Source organism: Syngnathus typhle, linkage group LG5, assembly GCF_033458585.1.
Source record: "Syngnathus typhle isolate RoL2023-S1 ecotype Sweden linkage group LG5, RoL_Styp_1.0, whole genome shotgun sequence".
Classification (NCBI taxonomy): domain Eukaryota; kingdom Metazoa; phylum Chordata; class Actinopteri; order Syngnathiformes; family Syngnathidae; genus Syngnathus; species Syngnathus typhle.
In genome coordinates, this window is record NC_083742.1 from 15,305,068 (window position 1) to 15,327,401 (window position 22,334).

Genomic DNA, 22,334 nt, shown 5'->3' on the forward strand with positions numbered 1-22,334 from the left:
TGTTGGCTGAAGCAGATGTTTTAACCACAGGATCCAACATGCTGCCCTGATGGGCTTTATGATCATTTTGAAACGTACACACCTGTCTCGGTAAGAAAATTCAGCGGCAAGGTCGAAGGGACTGCCTTTAACAGCAAAGACTTGGGAAAAGAAAATTCTAAACTCGTTGCTCCCTTTCATCCTTCAATCAGCGGATGAGGTTAAACACACCGTGTTTCCGTTCCTATCTCAAAAGATCGATTCCATGTCTTATGTTCCAAATCAAGATTTGAGTTTTACCCCCCAAAAAATGAACAAAAATCTGCTGATAATGTTGCTGTGCCAGCACCGAAATAATCCTTTTTATTCAAGGCGATACGCCGCTCTCTGCTCTGCCTGACTGAACTCAGGAAGCAGACAGTGGAAGTGAAATGCAGACAAATAGAGGCGCTATGTTGGTGTCACGTGACCAACCTACTTGGCTTTTCTTCATCTTACTGCAAGCTTGTCTTACTTTGATGGAAGCCACTCCTCAAACCTTGATCAATTCCACTCAGTAGACTGCAATCGACTTTTAAGCATCACAAACAAAACAACAAAAACATGTCCCGGGTCTGCGTTGCCGTTATTTTAACTCCTATTAACAACCTGCGTCGGCATATAATGGCCGTTCTGCTGCTTTGTGTTCCGACACACTTGTTGAGTGCCAAAAATGGAAGTGCGGTTGAGTTGAATTTGTGCCCATCGCATATCCCACGCTTGAATATTTTCCCCTTTTTCTCGAACAATGTGGTCTAAGCTGCTTCTGTGTTTACTGCAGTGAATTTATCTGGATAATTCACTCTTTGTAAATGGCTCCATTCTTGGCCTGATTTCTTCTCGCGGTGTTCATTGAATTCTCCTACAATGCATTTCTCTCCTGTCCTCTTCCACCTTGGCACACCATGTACATAACCAAGACTGATCATCTTGTTGTCATTACTTGCACAGTCGCTCTCTGATATTTTATTCTATTTGAATGACGGCAAAACTGCTTTCTCTGAAACAAGAATTGTTGTTCTAATGATGAGATCCAGATCTGGAATTCCTCCATGATTTAAGTCCTTTCACCTTTGACAAATGACATTTCCATGCCAGACGTTGCTGCTTTGACGTTGGAATCCATCAATCAGGTGCAGCTCTGGCAACCTCACGGCTGTCCCCATAAATTACTGAGATATTTCTTTTCCTCCCCATGGTGCGGGTGTCAGTGTAGTGATATCTCAATTGATTTTTAATCTCCCGAATCAGCCTCCTCAATCAAACTGCGGCCATTTCAATGTGCAATTTGGAGCTTTTCAATAGACGGGTTAGAATTGTGAGACTGCTTAATTTCCTCTGCGTTCGTTATGTGTTGGCCAGGTCGTCCACGATATCGACACGCTGACGTGCGACCTGCAGTTGGAGGAGGACGGCCTGACGGATAGCTCCAAGACGGACACGCTCAACTCCAGCTCGAGTTCCACCGCCACCACTACGGCGTCCAGCCTGGAGAAGATGAAGCTCTTCGGGGACGACTGCCTCTTCATAGCGCCGGCCCCCGTCTCCCCGCTCCTCGCCCTCCCTCCCGCGGTTTTGACCGTTCACAAGAAGGCGCTCCCGCCCTTGCCGCCACCCAGACTCACCTCGGTGAGAACCGAGCATCACAACGGAAAAAATCTGCCTCATCCCACGTTGGTGCTATCGGGGAACGTATCCAAGGCGAACGGAGCCGTATTGAAGAACGGTGGCGTTTTTTCCTCGAAGCCGAACCGTGATCTATTCTCGCCCACGTCGTGTTTCATTACAAACGACGGCAGTGTCCCGGAGTCCGGCCCGGTTCCTACACTGCCCAGACCGATGCCCCTTCTCCGCCACGAAAAGAACAAATGCCCCAAGGCCCCCGGCCGGGAGCCCCGTGAGCGTGTCCGTTTCAGCGAGAAGGTCCAGTACCACGGTTACTGTCCGGACTGTGACCTGCAGTACGACGTGGATGACTCAGAGTTGCACTTGCAGTCGGAGCTGAGCGAGATGCGGCTCAGCCCTGTGCACTTTTGCTCCTCTTCCTCCCCTCCTCCTCCTCTTCCTCACGAACGAATGCTGGAAAACGGCGGCCTCTCGGTCAGCCGCGGTTTTGCGCCCAAAGCCGCTGCTCCTCCCCCTCCCCCTTGCATAGCACCCCACCCGGGTTCCCTCAAACCCCAGAAAACAATCCTACGCAAATCGACCACAACCACGGTTTGACGACAAGCCCCCCGCGACCTGTCTGACTTCCACGATCCTGAATCATTCATAGTGTTTTCCACTTAGCCAGCTCCAATTTTTCGGATTATTCAAACAGCCAGGCCGGAAAATGGCAGACGGAGGAGGCGAAATAGAAGCAAGTGGCATCGCCGTGGATTCCGAGACGTACGCACGCAGATTTAGACCGAGCGGTGAGTCTGTGTGCTTGCGAACGTGTGTTTGGAACAAAAGAGGAAATTGCATCTGCGCACTGATGCATGTTTGGCTGCACTGGACTTTTATTTGCTTTTGTGGGACTTCATTTGTGGCCATTGATGTGCTTTGCACGGACGGTCCGGATTTTGAATAACGGCTCGGGCCTTTACCCGTGCAGTTCCTGACTTGAGTCAAAAAGTCAGGCGCACGCAATAGACTCCAGCTGACCCGCGTTTCAGAAGAAGACGAACGGATGGTATTCAAGTGAATATAGTGATGTTAATATTTTAGGAGCGACTGTGCTAAAATTGCATCTCCTGGTACTAACGAGTCTAGGGAAGTTGTGTCGGAGAAACACTGATTAATTCATGCTTTAAATCTGCTTCCCTTGCATTCTGGATCTTCTCTGGACACAAAAATAACTGGAGAGTGACTCGACGGAATCCATAGGTAGATGCAGCTAATCAGCAACTGTCAGTCGTTCAGCCTTCAGATGTCACCAAACCAAAATCTGCCCAGGAAGTGTTATGCAACAATCATTTTGCACAATCCAATCATAGCAAGTTCAAAATGGTGGATTGTTATTTCCAACCTGATTCGAACTCTGAAGAAGGAAGTGACAGCTGCCTCTGTGAGATTGTGACATTAGGTGACGTTCAAAACGCTTATGATGATAATTTACTCGAGTCCCCGCAGAGCTCTGACAAGCCAACGTGTACCCGCCGACTCTACCTTGGACCGACCTCTGCAATCTATGACTCAGCAAATACGGTTGGAAGATGATTGGTAGAAAATTGAGCCCCTATCTGGCTCTTACAAGAAATGTGCACCCATCCATGCTGTAATCTAGCTTTGGATATTGGATATGCAAAAATTTGACGTCAACAAATTCCAATTCTGTAAAGTTTGAGGATGAGTGCTTTCGAATGGCGCCTGCCTGGCAAAGGTCTGAAACAATCAGTCATCATGAGATCTCAGAGAACATCGCTTTCCCCCGTTAAGCCGATGTAACATCACAGCTTGGCATTAGCTTTAATGTTTAATAGAGCTGCAGATTTGCCCGTGACCTCCGTGTGCATGTGACTTTCCAAAGCGAGTGTGCGGGTGTGGAAAGACACATGTCCAGCGGGCCGAGTTGGGGAGACAGCATCCCCTGGAGTGGGCTGAGAATAGTAGCACCTTCCTTGCGGTGATGCCCTTAATTAGCTGCATTAGTCTACAGCAGATAACGCAAAGTGCCTCACATGACCTTTGCGCTGACATCACCCCACTCCGACTCAGCGACATCCGCTGCACTTTTTTCTTTTTTTTCTTTTTTTAATCTGAAACAAGAAATACATTTGAAGTAAACCATGACAGAATCAGAAATGTAGGGCAAATGCTGTGGCTTTTAGGAGCGGGCCGGCAAGGCGTTACATAAACAATTTTCATGTTAATGTTCACACACATCTGCTGTCTTGTTTGTCCATCTGCCAGCATGATTACGGCAAAACAACCGGACTGCTTAGAATTGAAGGCAGAGACGCCGTGTGGCTTGAGCGCATCCAGGAATTTGACCTACTACTCCACGTTGTTTAGCATCTGTGTCTATTAATAGATGTGTATATTATACACTTGCACTCTTGCACACTATTACATCACGGAGAAATAACCACAAATCTGAAACCAAACGCTTAAGCACGTAGATTAACATTGTGTCGTAAATGGAAAATTTATATTTTTGCAATTAGTCGCTCGGGGCCTTTGTTTACTCAAATACGAATGGGATTGGGTGTATTTTGAGGGGGAGGGGCCGTCTGTGAGCATGTCTGAAGTAATATTAGTTTGTCAATACACTGCTGAATCAGGAAATGAAACAGATGCAGAGGTGGTGAAGAAGTGACACCTTTTATAAAGAAAAAATTTAAAAAAGATCTTGCGAAGGGACCCCACATATGGATCAGCCGTCACTACCGCCGTCTTCCATCTGTAGACATTGGGTGGCAGACAGATGTTTCCACATGTGGCTCTCAGTGCCTCCACAAAACGAGAACTCAAGGTCAAGGCGACGACGGCGGCTGCCAAATGAGACAGGTGCGGGACTTCAAAGACGTATCAGGCTTATGTTTTTTTTTCCACCGACGATGGAAAATGTCCAACGGCGCCATCTGCTCAGATCCGGCACTACAGTTCAGCCTCCTCTGGTGTGCCGAGGTCTGCTCAGAAATGGCCTTTTGTGGCACATTTGCACTGTGATGTTATGTAAATAGAGCAGCCTGCTTAGTTTGGAACCTCTGACGTTGAATACCGTAATACTGACTGACATCCAAGTTTCAAAAAGTATATAAAACGTAATGTAAACAGAAAGTGGCGTGCATAATCATGAAAGTAAAATATTTTTATGGCTTCCTCCTACATTAAAAAAAAAAAACATACACGTTAATCGAAGACACTAAAATGTAGAGTTGATAGGAAATTAGGAGCATAAATTTCTTTTGAATGGGATTGGTTGGTTGTCTAAATGGGCCCTGTGATTGGATGCTGACGAGTCCAGGCCTCTCTGTAATTTGATCACATGTGTCAATGCTTTATTTATACCATTAAGGCAGATGGCATGTGCTAAATATTTATCTAAACGCTTCGGTTAGTGTTTTATCTGTTTAGACATGCGTCGTCTTTTTGGAGTTCGACATGCTCACTGATGAATCCAAATCCAAGGCGTGACATCCCAGCCTCTTGGATTATGCATCCGTGTGAAATGAGCCAAGGGGGAAGAAGACAAGGCGGCGGGGGCTGCACGTGTGTTGACATGAAGTGTTGTTAACTCAGACAGGTGCAGCAAGTTGGTCATGGAGATGATGATGGCTCTCCTCATCTACTTCGGTCATTTTATGCTAATAAATTAGCCACATTTGTAACAGTCATAAGTGAGAGAATAACAATTTCCGTGTGCATTCATCGACTGCACTCACAACAACAAATCTGCATCAGAGACTCCCAACGCTTTGCTTTTTGGACACATCAAATTATGACGATAGTAATTGTAGCTACTTTCATGCAATAGCTTAGTGGTGGAAGATTGATTTTTTTTTGGTTATTAGTTGAATAAGACTTCCATCCATTCATTTTTGTCCATCTCAAGGTGCTGACATTCTGGACCCTTAGTGGTCAACATTACCAGAAAAAAAAGAATTCTGTTGATCTTCGTTAGTGCGTGTGCTCGGTAGAGCTACTACCGCTGCTGTCAGTAATGACGTTTTAGAATAAATCGCTAATTCTCTATGTACACAAGCACAAGAGACCGCAAGAGAATCTACCTAAGTGAATTTAACTTCATGTATCTGTCAAATCTCATCCGCTTTAACCAGAATTTGCTGCGGGCGTGCAGGGTTTGCCGGGTGTAACGTTCAACTATTCAGTTAGATGAAACTTTAATTAAAGCCTTTCATCCGAGTCTGATCCAGCTCATGAGTTTTGCAGCAGTGTCAAATCAACGCAAGAACTCCCATTTAACAATATCCCATCTCTATGAATATTTGCGTTATATTCTTTCCCGACACACAACAAATTTCAACATTAAGTTAGTGTACTTAAGGTGACAACACTCATGATAATCGCTCATGATAATGATGTTTAATGACTGGACTTTAGCTGACTGAAAAAAAAAAAAATTAATTCACTTGGCCTGTTTTAGCTCTCACTCATAAACTCAGGAGGATCTGTCTCCATGTTAGCTCCTGGCTTTGGGAAAGAGTTGGAATGGGCAGGAAAGGAGGAGGTGGATCTTCACCGCCTCCATCATGATTCGGGACTGAGTCAACCATTCTGACCTACCCCCTACAGTTCTCCGGAGCCCACCTCTCTCTTTCTTCACGTCCCAGTCCCTCTCTTGACGATGCACGCCTCCCACTCACCGACAAATCTGCTCACTATTTATTCTCGGAGAGTCTCCCATACTGTACACGTTGCATCTTTGGCAGCCTTTCAAGCGCCCGTCCCGCTTGTTTGTCTTGCGTGTCCTCCACTCGATGAGTTTAAATTACAAACGGAGCTTCTCGCTCATTACGCGTCCGCTGATAAATGACACGGCGGTGTTTTCACTTTGCGATGGAGCGAAGCGAGGATGTGTAAAAGCTAATTGGGCAAATGATTATACCTGCTGCTTCCGTAATGAGCTAGAACACTGTGTAGCCAACATTGTGTCTTCACAGCGACGCAAAGAGAGGAAAATGGTTCAAAAATTGCTTGATAGGCAGTGGACAAAAACACCGGCAGGTACGGTACAACCTCTGACCAATTCTGCCTTGCGTTGATCGGAAATTATCCAGAAAATGTATTGATTTTCTAACTTTGTAACTAGGTATAACACTCAAAAGGATGAGTTGACATTGTGACGTCATTCCTGATCGTTTGAAGAACGCCGTTTGACACTGGTGTAAAGAAAAATAACTTACTTGCATATGGATAAATAATTTCATTATGGTGTTTTAAAATTTGTTTTGATATAAACATTTGAGTTTTTTTTTTTTTTTTGAACATCCCAAAATGTTCAAACAAGAATTCTGTACAGTGATTGATAACCAGGTGACATCTAACACGGACGGCTTTGGCACTTGACCTTTGTTTTACGTCAAAATCAATAGGCTTCTTGCATAACGAAATAATGACAAGACTGCCCTTTATCATCTTAGTCATGCCAATTCATGCTTTTGTTTATAGAATAGTATTAATCCACATGAGAAGGAGAAGCATTGCCAGTTGAGAACCGGAGCGCTTAGCACTAGGGGTGTAAATCGCGGGTTTTTTCACGATACGATATAATATCGATATAAAGAACTACGATACGATATTTGCCGATATCTTAAAGCCTGCTGCGATTCATTCACGATATATCGCGATATAGTGCTCTACGATCGATTTTTTTTTTTTAATAAAAAATATAGAACAATATCCTGATTTATAACAATTCATACGCAAAATCAACAAGGTACTGCAAACTCTTTATTTAGGAAATTACAAGAGTATTGTAGTATACAAAGTGCTTATTTTAACACTGAACTTTGATGTCGTGTTTTTTCTTTAAATGTGCGGCGAGATTTGTGCTCCCTGAATATTTGATCACTGCATGGCAGGATTTACAAACTGCACGTGTCTTGTCCGTTGAGCCATCTTTTCTTTGGAATCCATAGTGCTTCCAAACGAATGACTTGAAGCCTAAAGGGGAGCAAATTTCCTCGTCTCTTTGGACACTAGCCATAGCACCAGCCCAGGAGCCGCGTACTAGTTGTCGCCTCCCCTTTCACGCGCGTGCTCTGCTCACAACACAACAACGCCGGGCGCACTGCTCCCGGAGAGAGGAAGCAAGCAACAATGAACTGGATTTCAAAATAAAGTCGCGTCTAATGTCCGAGGTCAAACACGGCGATATAAATCGATGTTTACCTTTAGCATCGATGCCAATAAATCGTAGAGCATTATATCGATTAATCGATGTGTATCGATGTATCGTTACACCCCTACTTAGCACCCAACGTTTACCAAGCTTCTCTGACCTCTTGGCTTGGACACCGCTCATAATCAATAAGGCTCCCGCTCTGACATCGTTGTAAAATGAATACCGGCTTCACGGCGTAACGTTTGATTTGTCGGTCGTGTCTTATAAATGTCAAACGGAGCCTTGCGCTCGAGGTGCCTCTTTGTCTATTTTCCTCCCATTTTGCAACCTGGCAAGTGCATATCGCTCCATAAAAGTGTGCAATAAAGTGCAATAAAGGTGTCAAGAGTGAGCTACGCACAAACGCCGGGCCAGCGAATATTAATTAGCCGCCGTGTCTCCTGCTCGTCGTCTTGGGCGATGCGCTGCCAAGAGCTCTTGTTCAAATGTTATCACATTTTAGCGGCGTGATTGAAAAAGACAACGTTGGAAGGGAATGGTCAAAGCTAAGTAATTGAAGTCTCGTGTGCCTGAAAGTTGGCAGAAACGATGTGGAAAGTTCATTAACTTGCAAAGTGGGAATCTGGCTCACTTGAGTGATACTTTTCCTGGACACGATGCTGGACAATGAGTGTGCATCCTTGCCCTGTGTGTCACAACTACTGCGTTTCTTCAATATAAACAAACCGATTCAAAGCCCCAACCTCCATGCGACTAGAAAATATTTAATAATCATGACTAAACAACTATGCCACCAGCCAGGCAAAAAAGGTTTCACTAAACTCCTGTGGCTGTGTAACCTGTAGTACAATTAGCTTTTATTACAGAGGATAAAGAATATATAAGGTAATGTTATATTGTCTGTCTAAATGTGCTGATGCACCATTTTTGTTCAAATAGCTTAAAGCGTTCCAACAGTGCCACTAATGGTGAGCGCCTTTCTTTAAAACACTTATCACATGGCGGATCCATGGCAGCCACAGTTTTCTTTGAGGAAAAAAAAAATGTGTGTGTGTGTGTAACCCTCTTGAGATGTTCTGAAACAGACTTTATGTTGAGATTTTTTGTGCTCCGTCGGGGATTGTTAAAGGTTTGTGGCATCGGCTGCACCTCAGCAGTGTTCCCAGACATGATCTTGTGCTTGTTGAAGCGACACAACAAGATGACAAAAGAGAGTATTTAAAGAGCGCCGTGGGTTATAGATTGTCTTTTCACAAATACTTTTTTTTTTTTTCCTGTGTGTTAGAAATGCTCCAGATGGTTCACTGCTATTAATGTTCAAGGTGTGTAATGTGTGCGCACGTGCGCACGTGTGTGTGTGTACGCCTCACAATACTTTCATTTCCCTCAGTGCAAATAGTTGTCGTCTGGACCACTCAGTCAAGTGGGTCTCGTCTGTGTTCCCTCTAATGCCTTTGCTCTCTTTCATTCCCTTGCAGGTCCCTGTGAGACCCTACAGCCGCACCTGCGAAGGATGCTGGAGAGTGGAAGCCAAGCATCTATCTTATTGTTTGACTGCTCTCTGCCAACAGGAGATAAATCCAGGCTTTGGATTCTGAGCACCTAAAAAAAATAATAAAGTAACTCTGATGCAGAAACGGTGGATGGGGGAGGTTATGCAGACAATAATATGAGAAGAAATGCTGTTGTAGTCCTCACAAAGTCATTATAAACAAACTTTATTTATATTTCATAAATGTTTACTGAATATTACACGTCTATAAGATGTTTTAATAACATTAACTAATAAATGTAATCCTAAGAGGTTCACATGATGTTTTTAATTGTGATGGGATGTCATTGCACATTTTTTGGCAGTATTCTCCAATTTCACATTCTTTGTGGGGACCGCACAGTGGCTTGGCATCCGCCTCAGTTTCTCAGTTAAAGTAACTATTAAATAAATGGTCGTTAGAAAACTGTCGAAGTGTGTCAACGGAAAGATGTTGACTCATGCAGAGGTGGAAATTCACTTTTGGTGAAGTTGGAGTGTGTTTGTTTCGAGAGTCTCTGTTCTCTGCTGGACTGAAGCCAAGTAGAATTGATGTTCTGTCGGTATGCACCGTCTCTCACGGACAACGTGTTCATCATCATCATCATCCATTTCGCTATGTGGACACGGATTGATGAGGAAATATTAATTTGCATCAAATATTCCTTTGTATACAAATTTACACGAGCATGTTTGATATACCGTATGGCTCTATATTTTTGTCGAACAGAGACTTTTAACGTTTGAATAGAGGATATTTTTGATATGAGAAGTGTCGATAACTAAGCGTTATCACCGAGAGACGCTTTCCAGACAGAGCCGCTTTGTGCTAGCAATATCAATGGTGCGAGGCGACAATGTGTTGTACTGCGAGTGAATGCGAGCGCTGACCTTGTCCTTCCACGCCGTCTTTCCCGACTCATTTTTTTGCAGCAAGGCTGTTCTGACGTCTCCTTGCTCCCTCACACTGCCAACTTGATAAACAATTGTACTTTCTCAATTGTTTCAATGCAGTCGAACCTCTGAAGTCCAATGCCGTTCAAATGAGAGTTTGGGTCCCACTAGCAGTTTTTTTAATTTCTCACAAACTACATTTATGTTATCGGTCCCTTGTTACCAACATGGTAGATGTTCCAACTTCCTTGGAAATGACCTGTGACCAAAGTTTGACGTTGGAGGATATACGATTCTAGAGACACAAAAAGAGAAACATTTTGTTAAGTGAGATTTCCTAACTGTGGACATGTGGGTCACTTTTTTTCTTGCTTTTAGTAATTCTGGTTTGTTGGAGATGACTCCACCGTCCCCCTCCCCAGCAGGGGGCGCTGTTTTTTTGGGTACCTTTGTACCAGAACGCATTGCTGCATCCAATTTTGAACTTTTCCCCTCAGTATGAATATTAATAATTATTAAGTGTCTTTTTGTTCCCCATAATTTGTTAAATGTGTGTTTTAACGCTTGGATTAAATTTGTGCAATTAGACGTTAACCCATGTGTTAGATAAACATCATACAGTATTTCACCGTGTTGCATCAAAGTATTAGTAAAGGAGATCCTTTGCTAATAGCAGAGCAGCTTTGTCAGGTCCAGACTCAGCAGCATTGCCAACGTCTGCTTACAAGCTGACACCTGTCCTCCAAAAAGTGTCTCATTCCAAGGAAAGAGTAGCCACTTAATGAGCTGTTGTGCCACCAGGCAGGTAAACAACCGATTGGTATGCAGACGCTCATTCAGCAGCAGCCACGCTGAGCAACACGCTGAGCAATGACAATAATCTTATTGTGACCACCCCTGAGCAACACGGCCATTAGAGACATAAATAGGGAGACTCCAGGCTCACAAATTTAGAACTGATATATAGTATAACGTGTGAGACCTCACCGGCTCTCAAGTCCTCAGTTCAGCAAGCAATTCACTCTGGATTTGCGTTTGGCATTTCATGGCTTCTTTTGTGAAAAAAAAAAAAGAGAGAGAGAGAGAGAGAAAAATGAATATGGTATACTCCTGGGTCAATGTGAATTCTGGCTTTTGTTACCATGACGACCTGGGGTAGAACTTTCACTAGACTAGAGCCTTGTCTGCTCTTCTTGTGAGAGCCGAGCTCAGACTGGAAAGGCAAATGCATATTATCGAATGATGAGAAAAATCCAATCAAATCTGGGTTTCACCAAATTGTGTTGGACTTTAGAGGTTCCACTGTATTGTCTTAGTTGAGTCCGATCATGTGCTTCTCTGTCCAACTAAACAATAGAAATCAAATCAAAATAATATGAATAAAGAAATGAACAAAAAAATCCTTGGCAAGACTGTTGTGAGGTTGCAAAATAATGTAAAATATGCATTTACCGATTTTTTTTTTCTCCACGTTTGTAACGAGCAAATTGAAAGAAAACAGGAATATCTCCTCAATGAAGTTATATCTTTTTGCTGTATGTGTCTGCCAATGGATGGGAAAGAGATTATAAGACGTAAACACTTTACACATGAGGTCTCTATGTTCTTATTGCCACTTGGCAGTCGTCAACTTTCTCATTTGCCTCCCTCGGAGTAAAAAAAAACAAAAAAAAAACGGCGTTAATGAGAGCATCTGCCTGACCGTCGCTCAAAGCAACTTTTTTCAAGAGAAATAAAAATGGCATCGGCATCCGTCGCAGTTAATTGGAGATGAGTGCGATGAGACTGGCGGGGTTGCCGCGCGGAGCGAAAGGCCATCGTCTCTCTCTGGAAGATAGAACGAATGCGCGGTCAGCAGCCGCATTGTGGCAGAGCGCCATCGTAAAAAAATGAAGGTCAGTGTTGGAGAGATTAAACGGGTCAGAATGTCAACAGTTCTAATTCGTCAGCCTGAATGTTGTCTTGGGATAAATTTACTTTTCGGGTTAGGCTTTTGACCGTCATGGACAACTCTCCACATGTAAAATCACAGCAGTGTATTTATTCACTTCTTTAACACTTTTACAAAACTATTGCTCATATTGCTACTCATCCACTCTGATGTCCTTCATTTTGAACATCCAACAAATGTCACATCAAATACTGTAATCGGATAGAGACTGAAGAAAGCCTTGTTTCTGTTTTCCTGTCAGAATGTTTGTTTTGAGTGTGGTGAATTGTCTTTGCTGCTTCGCATGGTCTCCAAAAAAAACACTTGGTGGAAGATGGCTGGCTCAGAGAAGGAACACTTCAGTGACACACAGCTGATTGGGAAAAGGTTTGATTCAACCGATGTCAGAGTGAACTTTCTCCAACTATTCGAGTGGCCCAAAAGCAAAGATGTTAGTTGCTCCTCCTCCCGTCTGCCAGACAACGTATATTTTATACCTGGCCAGACCGCTGATCTCATCGCTTTGACTAACAGCTGCGGTTCGAGTCTCAGTCTACTTGTTGTTTTGTTGCCCCTAAAAGGTCATCCACTCGGTTCTTCCCTGGTCACGGACAACTGTCCCTTCCATATTCTAAGAACCTACACATTACTGAAACCAAAGCCTCTCTGTCCAGCAAAAATAGCTTATGCTGCTGGTTGGCCTTCTAAGGCAACATACAGAGACAGTCCAAATTTTACAACACCAGTATTTTAAATTGAAGTCTCTTCTCACATCTGTGCTGCATCAAACGTTCATTCATGCACGTCACGTGTTTGGCAATTGACTGAGTGCTCTCAGGGTAAAACATGACAATGCTTCTACGTGTTCTTTCCTTTTCATTGGTTATACTTTTGTTAGTTATAATCATTGAAATAGAGAGATATCAAGATTTTCAATCAATTAAAAAAGAATCTCTCGAAGGGTATAAAAAAACTTTTTCATACCAAATATTAATATAAATTTCATTGAACTATATCGATGCTGTACTAAAGGCACTGAATGAACAATATTATGTAGAATTGTAAATATTGTAAGCAAAAGAGTCTATATATTAAATCGTTTTATGGTAAGAATTGAGACGATTAATGCATACTCAAGTCACATAGTGGAAAAATATACTTACTGTATTAGTTATTTAATTACTAAATGAATAGTAATAATATTACGCTGGTATTAGGAGTATTTATGAAATTAATATAAAAAAAATCTATACGGCAGTAACGGTATAATGATTTGTATCGAATCGCACTGCGGTCTCTCGCCGTTTGTAAGGGGTGCGCTCGTTTTCCATCAAGCATTTGCATTCGGCCATTTGAAAAGGAAGCCCACTCATAATAGCCGCCCAGCTGGCTTGCCGCCCAAAGCAACAGAAGCGCTCCTTATGTGGGTCACGTGACATGTGGAAAAATGGGAGAAGGAAGGCGGCTCGATGAAGAACGCTCCAAGGACTTTTCTCCAGAACAAACATCTTTACTCAACTGGTAATTTGATTCCTAGCAATAATTAAAATGTGCATGTCGTAATATGGACGCTTGACGACGCTAGCTGAGCTTTCACTTGTGAACTCAACGCTAAGTCCTGTAAATGATGTAGCGAAAACTATGCAGTGCTACAAACCCAACATGATCTCTTTCCACACACTTAAGCGATATTTTTGCTCTATTTCTTCTTTTTGTCTCGGCGGTTTTTTTTTGTTTTTTTTTTACAGTCGGTAATGTGCTGATGCGTCAAAAGCTGCTGACAAAGCCAGAGAGTGAATCATTTGGTGGAGAGAAAGCTCATATGGCATGTTATTTTTCTCAACCAAACATGAAATGTCTTCATTTTTGGCAGGATGTTTTTGAAAATGGCTTAAGAGATGAAATACAAAAAGTGGACGCTTGGAATTAGAAGAGCAACTGTGATGGGAGCAAGAGAGTATACGTACACGTAAGTCACTTAGTTTGGATCCTTATTACTTGAAGAAGGTATCTGATTCAATGAGGATTTTTTTTTTTTAATCAAAATTTCTTACAGGAAAAGAAACAAACACTTTCACTGCCTTGTCCTTGTTTCCACATCTGCTTTACAATTAAAGTTCTGGGTTCGATTAGATGTTCATCCTTTTGCTGTGTGGGTACTGAAACTTGCTACTACATTGCAAAAGCATGCAAGACTGAACTGTCAATAGTTAATGAAAATGAATGACTGTAAATTACTGTTGAACGATTAATCAAATCGACATAGCAATGTACGAGAATGCGGCTTTCAAATGACTTCAGTAATACATAGCGCAACATGCCATAGGAATTTGAAAGTTGCTTATTTTGGAGAAAGGTCAAAATGTTGTTACAATACGACACGACTTAATGTAGATTATTTTGCAGACCACCGAGTAATGACTGGCGACGACTGTTTGAGAATAATTGACCGAAACACATTGTAAAAGCCGATGTATCCACTGTGACTCGAGTTGTTTACTTAGGGCTGTGACCCAATTTATGGCCGCACATGTGACTCCAACGCAAAGTCCATCCTGTCGTGAGAGAGATTTTAATCTGAATCACATTTGACAAATTCATGGTTGAGGACTAAACTGACTTGCAACATAATTTTTGCGGCCCACTAAAACAATTGAAGTGGATCATATATTTTTTGGGATATTTACATTTTGGCAGAAAATCAGTTTTGTTTTTTCGAGAGGTCTTACCAAACCTTTCCTATAATGTCGCCCGTCCAAAATGATTTTCACACCCTTGCCTTGATTGTTTTCCTTCTCATGGACCTCTTGCAGATGAATTAATAATCCGCAAGCAAGAGAAAGCGCAGTGACGATGAAGCTGAACGAACGCAGCGTGGCCCACTACGCCACGTGTGACTCGCCGCCCGACAAGACGGGCTTCCTGTTCAAGAAGGGCGAGCGCAACACGGCTTACCATCGCCGCTGGTTCGTCCTAAAAGGCAACATGCTCTTCTACTTCGAGGAGCGCGACGGCCGCGAGCCCATCGGCCTCATCGTCCTAGAGGGCTGCACCGTGGAGCTCTGTGAGTCGGCCGAGGAGTTCGCTTTCGCCGTCAAGTTCGACTGCGCTCGGGCTCGCGTGTACAAGATGGCGGCCGACAGCCAGGCGGCCATGGAGTCCTGGGTCAAAGCGTTGTCGCGGGCCAGCTTTGACTACATGAGGCTGGTGGTCAAGGAGCTGGAGAGGCAGTTGGAAGAGATCCGAGAGGCGGGCGGCGGAGTCCCACAAAGCAGGCCCAGGTCATTCAAGCGAGTGTCCAAATCACGATCGTCGTCGTCGTCGTCGTCCTTGTCGACGTCGTCCTCCTGCTCTGGACAGAAGAACCACCAGGAGGAGGGCCAGCTCATGTCCGGAGGTCCCAAGGAGAACGGCGTGGCCTGGAGCAAAGCGCAACCCGGCTTGGCTAACGGTTCCTCTGAGGCAGCTAACTCCTGTGTAGCCTGGGAGGGCGGGGCGGACGGGGCGAGTGCCAATGGGGCCAGGGCTCCCCCGGTGCCCCCTAGAAGAAGAGGAGCATCTCTGGAGAGCCCCTTCTCACCCGGCACCGGATGTTTCTCCAAGCTCCACGACTGGTACGGACTCGAGGTGGAGGAACTGAGGGCCCAGTGGCTGCAGAGTCAGTGAAGCCATTGAGACGGGTCTAGTTATCCAAAAATATTTCATTCCGTTGTTCCCTTTTCCAGGGTGGAAGTGGAAACTGAACAGTATCCCCCAAGTGCTAAAAGCAGACTACACCCTTGAATGTTTTTAATCTTCATCACGAGCCACTTTTAATACTGCCCATAAAAGCCCTCCACCACCAAACCCCCCCCCCCCCCCCCCCCAAAAACCGAATGATTCAAAATCCACCTATTATTTTTTGGGGGAGGTAGTTGCCAGTTTCGGACCAAGTGTGTGAAAGCAGGCGTTTTTCGCCTTTGGGGGTAGTCACCACTTCTTTGTAGCGGTTACTTTCCACCTTGATATAAACGGCAGCAAGACAGAACAATGGCACAAAGTGGACCAAGCAATTGTCCCCCTTTGACTAGTTGCCAGTTTTCAGCATTTTTTCACCTCTTCTGAATCGGGAAGGCAACAGCACAATTTTATGCTTTTATGGGTAGTTGCCACTTTTAAAGGACTTGATTTTGCTGACTTGCTTGTGTTGCCGTAGTGTAAAAGCACCTTTGTGTACAATCTGAGATCATGACAGAAATATTCCTTTTTCTTCGCCGTTGCTTCAAAACAAGTCAGTGCAATATTGATAACATTGTCATTTTGCTCAATTGTGATTTTGTGCCTCTATTCAATTTTTATTTTATTTTGTTACAACTTGCCAGTCAAGTGACTCAGAAACAACTACACGCTGCTGCAGAAACACAAGTGACAACAACTATTCTAATCAATATATTCCATTTCATTCAGCCTTGACTCATTATTTCCTCCATCGTTCCATTTAAAAGTTTCCTTTACGCTACATAGATGTTTTCTATTTATTGATGTTTGCACGCACGTTTGGATGAAAGGTGGTGGGTGAATTGTTTAGTTTGCACCCCACCGCTCATGTTCTCTCTCAGCGCACGATGCAATCATCTCTTTCCCTCACAGGTATTATTAAAGAATATCTGACTTCTTGTTTCCTCTTCCATGTTGGAAGTTTTTTTTTTTTTTTTTTCTTATGCCAGTGTTCAGCAAAACGGGCTCATTCCGTAGTGACTCAATACACATTTACAAAGCCTCCACTTTGCTGTGTCACTTGAGTTGATGTTTGTTTTTTGACAACTATTACTTTGGTCCAGTGTTGTCTATGGACCGGTTCTGACGTGTTCCGACGGTGTCTGGGTGGCTTCAGTCCGTGTCATTGCACAGCATTGTGATGAATGTTACAGACACGGTGCAAGAGGGAGGTTGTTGTTTGCATGAATGTTAACTTGAAGTATGATGGGATCTCTCTTACAATTTAAAAGTGCCATTTTAAAACCATATGAATAATAATTGTAGCATAATCAAAAGTGCCAAATTACAACTCATTTAACTTCATTGATTGTTTTTATAAGTTATTGTGATTTTTTTTTTTAAATTCCACATGATACAGGTATTGTTTTCATTAATCAACGTTAACCATGCATACTTAAATGATGATGGTGTATTCAAATATCTGCCATAAAAATACAATTGCATCTAGGTCTTATTAATTTAATTTAGCATATGCCGTTACTTTTGCTAACACTCGTCTGTTGTCACAATAATTCCATAAATGAAAATGTATGTACGATGATGTGTGCTAATCAAATGTGACAAATGGATGGTGTAGTTTTTAAGGGCTTTTTTTAATTACATTTATAATGTCATGCCATCATTTAAAACTAATATCAAGCATTCTGCGATGATTATGGTACATGAAATATATTTAATCACCAACTGTAAGCAACCCAATAAACCTTCAACAGTATTCTTAACTTGTTCTTTACGGCTCATTTGGAACTTTGTATCATTTTCGTTTTCTTTTATTACACTATTAACGCCATGAAAAATACAATAAAAGTACAATGTCCCAAAAAGCATACAACTGAAATAAGTACAAAAGACTACGGATTGCAAATTTCTATTTATTTAATACAGCAGAAAAAAGAACGAATCACTTTAGGAAGTGATTTGTTCACTGAAAAGATTCGTTCTTTTAAACCCACTGTGTGTAGTATCGTGTGTATGGGTTGTTTCCACTGGATGTAAGAAAAAAGAAGCTGTGTGTGTGTGCGCGTGTGTGTGGGAGGGGGGAATCATCGAACGAAGAACGAATCTTTTGAGTGAACTGATTCTAAAGATTCAGTTCACCTAAAAGAACTGGAATGCACATCATTAACACAAAATACGGCATAAGACACCGAACAATGACATATACTACAATAATAATATGAGAGCACAAATAATTCAACATTTTCACTGAATGCTTCACCAGTTTTCAAAAACAACTTTTGAATTTGTTGATTCTAATCCTTAGATACAGGCTTTTTTAACATGTTAGCAATCGTGTATTTTTGATGGACAGTACACAATATCAATCTTTCCACAGTTAAGTGCTTCACGAATGAAGTGGAACTTAACATCAATGTGTCTTAGCTCTGTCTATTCACCGGGTTCTGACTCAAAGCAGTGGCTCCTTGATTGTCCCCGTAAATCTTTGTGCAACTGTATGTCGCATTGTCCATGCCATTTAATCGATTCAATTTAATTCTTTGTGTGATGGACAATCACGTTCTGATTTTTATTTGAGACTTTTTTGTTCTCAATGTGGACCGTTCTGACTTGTTTTCATAGGAACAAACAAAATCATTTGTTTAGTTTTGGGATAGTTCTGACTTTGCTCATTTTACAGTTTTAATGGTGGACAGACATTTGTAAAATGACTTGTGGTTTATTTCTGGGAAGATGGCCATTTTTTTTTCATTGTATGGTGGCATTTTCTTTCATAATGTATAGACCAGTGCATCATCATACAACGGTTTGACTTTTGTGATTAGCGACAGCTTTCAGTGCACTTTACAATCTGTATGATTTGATCGCCTTCGGCTTCCTAGCTACAACCAATTTCACGCTTTTGCGACAAAAAAAACTCGGTTGGGTTGTGCAGTGCAGAACCCTCTCCCCCCACCCGTTGAGTCAAAAGTATAAAGACGCAACATCCACTTGTGCACATTTGATTTAAAAATAAAATAAATCCTGCAAATATTGGAATTTGCTGCTGCCAAACTACAAATATACACGGGCCGTGGTTTGATGTTTTAGTATTACCATTCACCGCTAGATGGCAGGAGAAGGATATTTGCAAGGTTTGTGAGAGAGGCACCTGACTCGACCCCTCGCTTCCCGTGGAATCTCCACTGTGGAAGATTTCCTATCTTATAACGCTTTTTGTTGCAAATAAGTTAATCAACGTAAATGGTCATTGACTAAAGCCTTGTATTGGCTTGATCTGAGGCATTTTATGCGACCCTGCTCCAACACGCACATGCACATATGACTTCTTTGACTTATTATGACTTATTTGTCCCCTCATCCAAAACATCTCTTGGTTTGCTTTCAGAGAAAAAGGTCTGCCGCTGCAACTTGAATTGTAGAGGTGGAGGACATTTTTATGGCTTACTCCACGCAAAACAAGCACGAAGCCCGAAATGAGTCTTCAGCAGAGTGCAATATTCGTTTTATATATTGTAAAATTGAGTGATTCACTCAAAGTATGCTAAAAATTACGTCAACAACATACTTCTTCAGAATAATAAAATAATAATAAAAGTACAATAATCCTTCGTTTATTGGGGATAATTGGTTCCAAGACCACGCGCAATATGTGAAAATCCGCGAGACCTCCAAGACATCTCGTGTGGGGAATTTTGTCCCAAAGTGGATACTTTTTAGTTGTTATTATCAATTTGACCACGAGTGAACAACTATGTGTCTTTGTGCTCCTGTTAAACAAAGGTATCGTTGTGGAAGAAGCCTTGAACGTTCTGACGACTCCCCCGCAGCAAAGCCAAAGTACCCTGATGAGTCCGAAGTCATTTTTCAATTTGTTCGCCATTACTGTGTGATGCTGTCACGTGTCTGCTGGTCGGATGGAAAGACTCGGCCCCCTCCACTAGTTTCAGGCAACCTTGGACTCGCAACATAAGTAACAAGCAGTGTTGCCGTTTGTTTGTCTGGTCCCTCTTGTTGAAAGCTGAGCCCCCTTTCTAGACCGCTTTAGTCGACCTCAAGATCATAATGCAAATAGTCAGGCTTACTGGTCGATCAGTGGATTTTTGTTTTCTCCTTTTGTTGCTTAATACTGATCCGTTGGTTCCCATTGTGACCTGCATTAAAAATGAAAGAAAATATCATATTTGTTTTCAAAATTTGCATTATTTATTTAACTGCCTTTTATGGACGTTTATTTAGTGCGCAGCCACGCCGCAGCCACGCCGCTCGAGACCTTCCAAGACATCTCATGTGGGGAATTTTGTCCCTAAATGGATACTTTTTAGTTGTTTGGCCCATGCACAACTATTTGTCTATGTGCTCTTGTTACACAAATGTATCGTTGTGGAAGAAGCCTTGAACAAAGCCAAAGTGGCGTGATGAGGCGTCGGGCAAGGACTTTATGACTTAGCATCAAGGAGCACAATGTCTTCTTTCTCTTTCAACTCCTAGGTGTGTCCTAACAAGCTCCTAGGTTCAACTCCTGTGTGCATAAAGCCCTTCTGTCCTGTTGGAGGGTGTCTTTGAAAGCATCACGGGGGGGGGGGGGGTCACGTCTTTTGCATACCCACCATAACTCCAAATACTTGCACACCCATTTATTTTGAGACCGCCATCTTTGCCTCTACTTTTGAGAGATAAAAAGATGTCCGGGGGAAAGTTCAAAATCGTCCGGGATTTTGTTGGACTGCCTCAAACATACAACATGTACGGTACATTGTCAATAGAATTGCCACTTGGTTGCATTTCACTCAATTCCAGGTTTCTCTGTATGGGTGGCAAAAAAGTCACCTCAAATCTAGTCACTTTGCTACAAAGTAGGATGGCCTGGCCAGTCTACACCGAGTGTTTACAAGCAACGCCCAAAGGAAAATGCACGTTCACAGAGGAGTTGAAACAAAGATTCAATAAAAAGATACTTTTTACGATCATATTTATATTATAGATATCATGACTAAAAAGTATTCTACATATGTTTTGTGCTTTTGCACTCGAGGCTTGAGAGGCTCAATTGGAGACGCTTTCCCATTCTTTATTGAGTAGATTGTCAATGGAATTGCCAGTCGGTTGCATTTCACTCAATTCCAGCTTTCTCTGTATGGGTGCCAAATAATTATATAATAATAATAATAAATTTGCACTCGAGGCTTGCAAGACTCAATTGGAGACGCTTTCCCCTCATTTCTCTCAGATTCATTTGCTCATCGTTCATTTTCATTCAAAAGCACGTCGGCTAAATGTATTTTCTCACATTCTCTGAATATCAACACGAATTCTGAGGTGTGAATGGAAAAGCTTCTGTAGTCTTGTCTATCCTTGAACATAAATTGAGTGACACCTCATAGAATTCCAACTTTCACACTTGGATTGAATTATTTATATTTACAGTTAAACGAGTTGACTGCTTTTCGCTGTTGTTCACGTCCAGAACATTTACAAAGTTACAAAAAAATAAAGGAATCAAAGGGGATAGTGCTGTTTCCTTTTTTTTACTTTTGGTCATACGCACACGCGCGCGCCACCCCCCCACGTAGCTTGAGAGTGCTTTGAGATGACTACCTTTGAATGTGACGTGTATGACGTAGGCGGCGTGTGGGCGCGGCATGCCTCTGGCTCGGAGCAGGGTGCATCAAACTTCCATTTTTCTCTTGACTAAAATCCACTGGCAATTTTCAGTGAGGCGAATTCTCATTTACTTTCTCCCGACTGCATTCGTTGCGACCCTCAGTGAGAGGGGGATTTTCCTCCAACATGTGGAAAGGAAAGTGTCAACTTCTCCTGATTGCCATATATTTGACATGTGCTTCAGGTAAGCAATTTGTATCTTTAGTCCATTAAAACAACAGTAAAGAGCTGGAGAAACGATTGAATGTACTGTACTGTGAGTTAGCATGACTGCATCTGCTTATATTCTCACATTACGGTGCCTGAGATAAAAAAAAAAAAAAATCATTGCAATGTCACAAATTTGGACGACGACAACTTTGATGAAGAATCCTCATTATTCGGACACTTTGATGTAGTTGCTTTGTACAACTTGGTTTGAGAGGAGCCCAATTGCTTATTGTCCCGGACCGGACCGGACCGGACCTTTCTTGTTACCGAGGTTTGCCTTTATCATCATTTTCATCATTCATGCGGGCTGCTGTAATGTCCGAACATATGAGCAATTTGACTTTGAAATGACGAGCGAAAGCCGTTGAGTCAAGTGTCTTGGCTTTTTTTTTCTTTTTTTTTACGGCGGCAAACGAGCCGCTTGTGAATTTTAAGTGCGCACTGGCTGTCATGTCAGTATGATGTATTGAAGTTGAGCATATAACTTCAAAATATTCAATCTAAAATTGCTTTTTTAGTTTGAAAAGCGAACGTGTTGATATGTGCTGTCGCGTTACTGGGCTTTTCCTTCCATCTCT

General features: G+C 42.5%; 2 protein-coding genes across 2 annotated transcripts in view; both read left to right on the forward strand.

The window, feature by feature from the left end:
* The window catches only part of prr16 (proline rich 16), a 14,742-nt gene extending 2,914 nt beyond the window's left edge, over window positions 1-11,828 (forward strand). The window contains exons 2-3 of the mRNA XM_061279611.1: window positions 1,381-2,432; window positions 9,289-11,828. Of these exons, the coding sequence (XP_061135595.1) occupies window positions 1,381-2,241 (861 nt within the window). The 3' untranslated portion in view covers window positions 2,242-2,432; window positions 9,289-11,828. The remainder of the gene's footprint in view (window positions 1-1,380; window positions 2,433-9,288) is intronic.
* Window positions 11,829-13,579: 1,751 nt separating this feature from the next.
* pheta1 (PH domain containing endocytic trafficking adaptor 1) lies at window positions 13,580-16,011 on the forward strand. Its single transcript, XM_061279385.1, has 3 exons — window positions 13,580-13,686; window positions 14,039-14,134; window positions 14,979-16,011. Exon 3 carries the CDS (start codon window positions 15,019-15,021, stop codon window positions 15,829-15,831), a length of 813 nt encoding a protein of 270 aa, XP_061135369.1. The 5' UTR covers window positions 13,580-13,686; window positions 14,039-14,134; window positions 14,979-15,018; the 3' UTR covers window positions 15,832-16,011.
* Window positions 16,012-22,334: the final 6,323 nt, after the last annotated feature.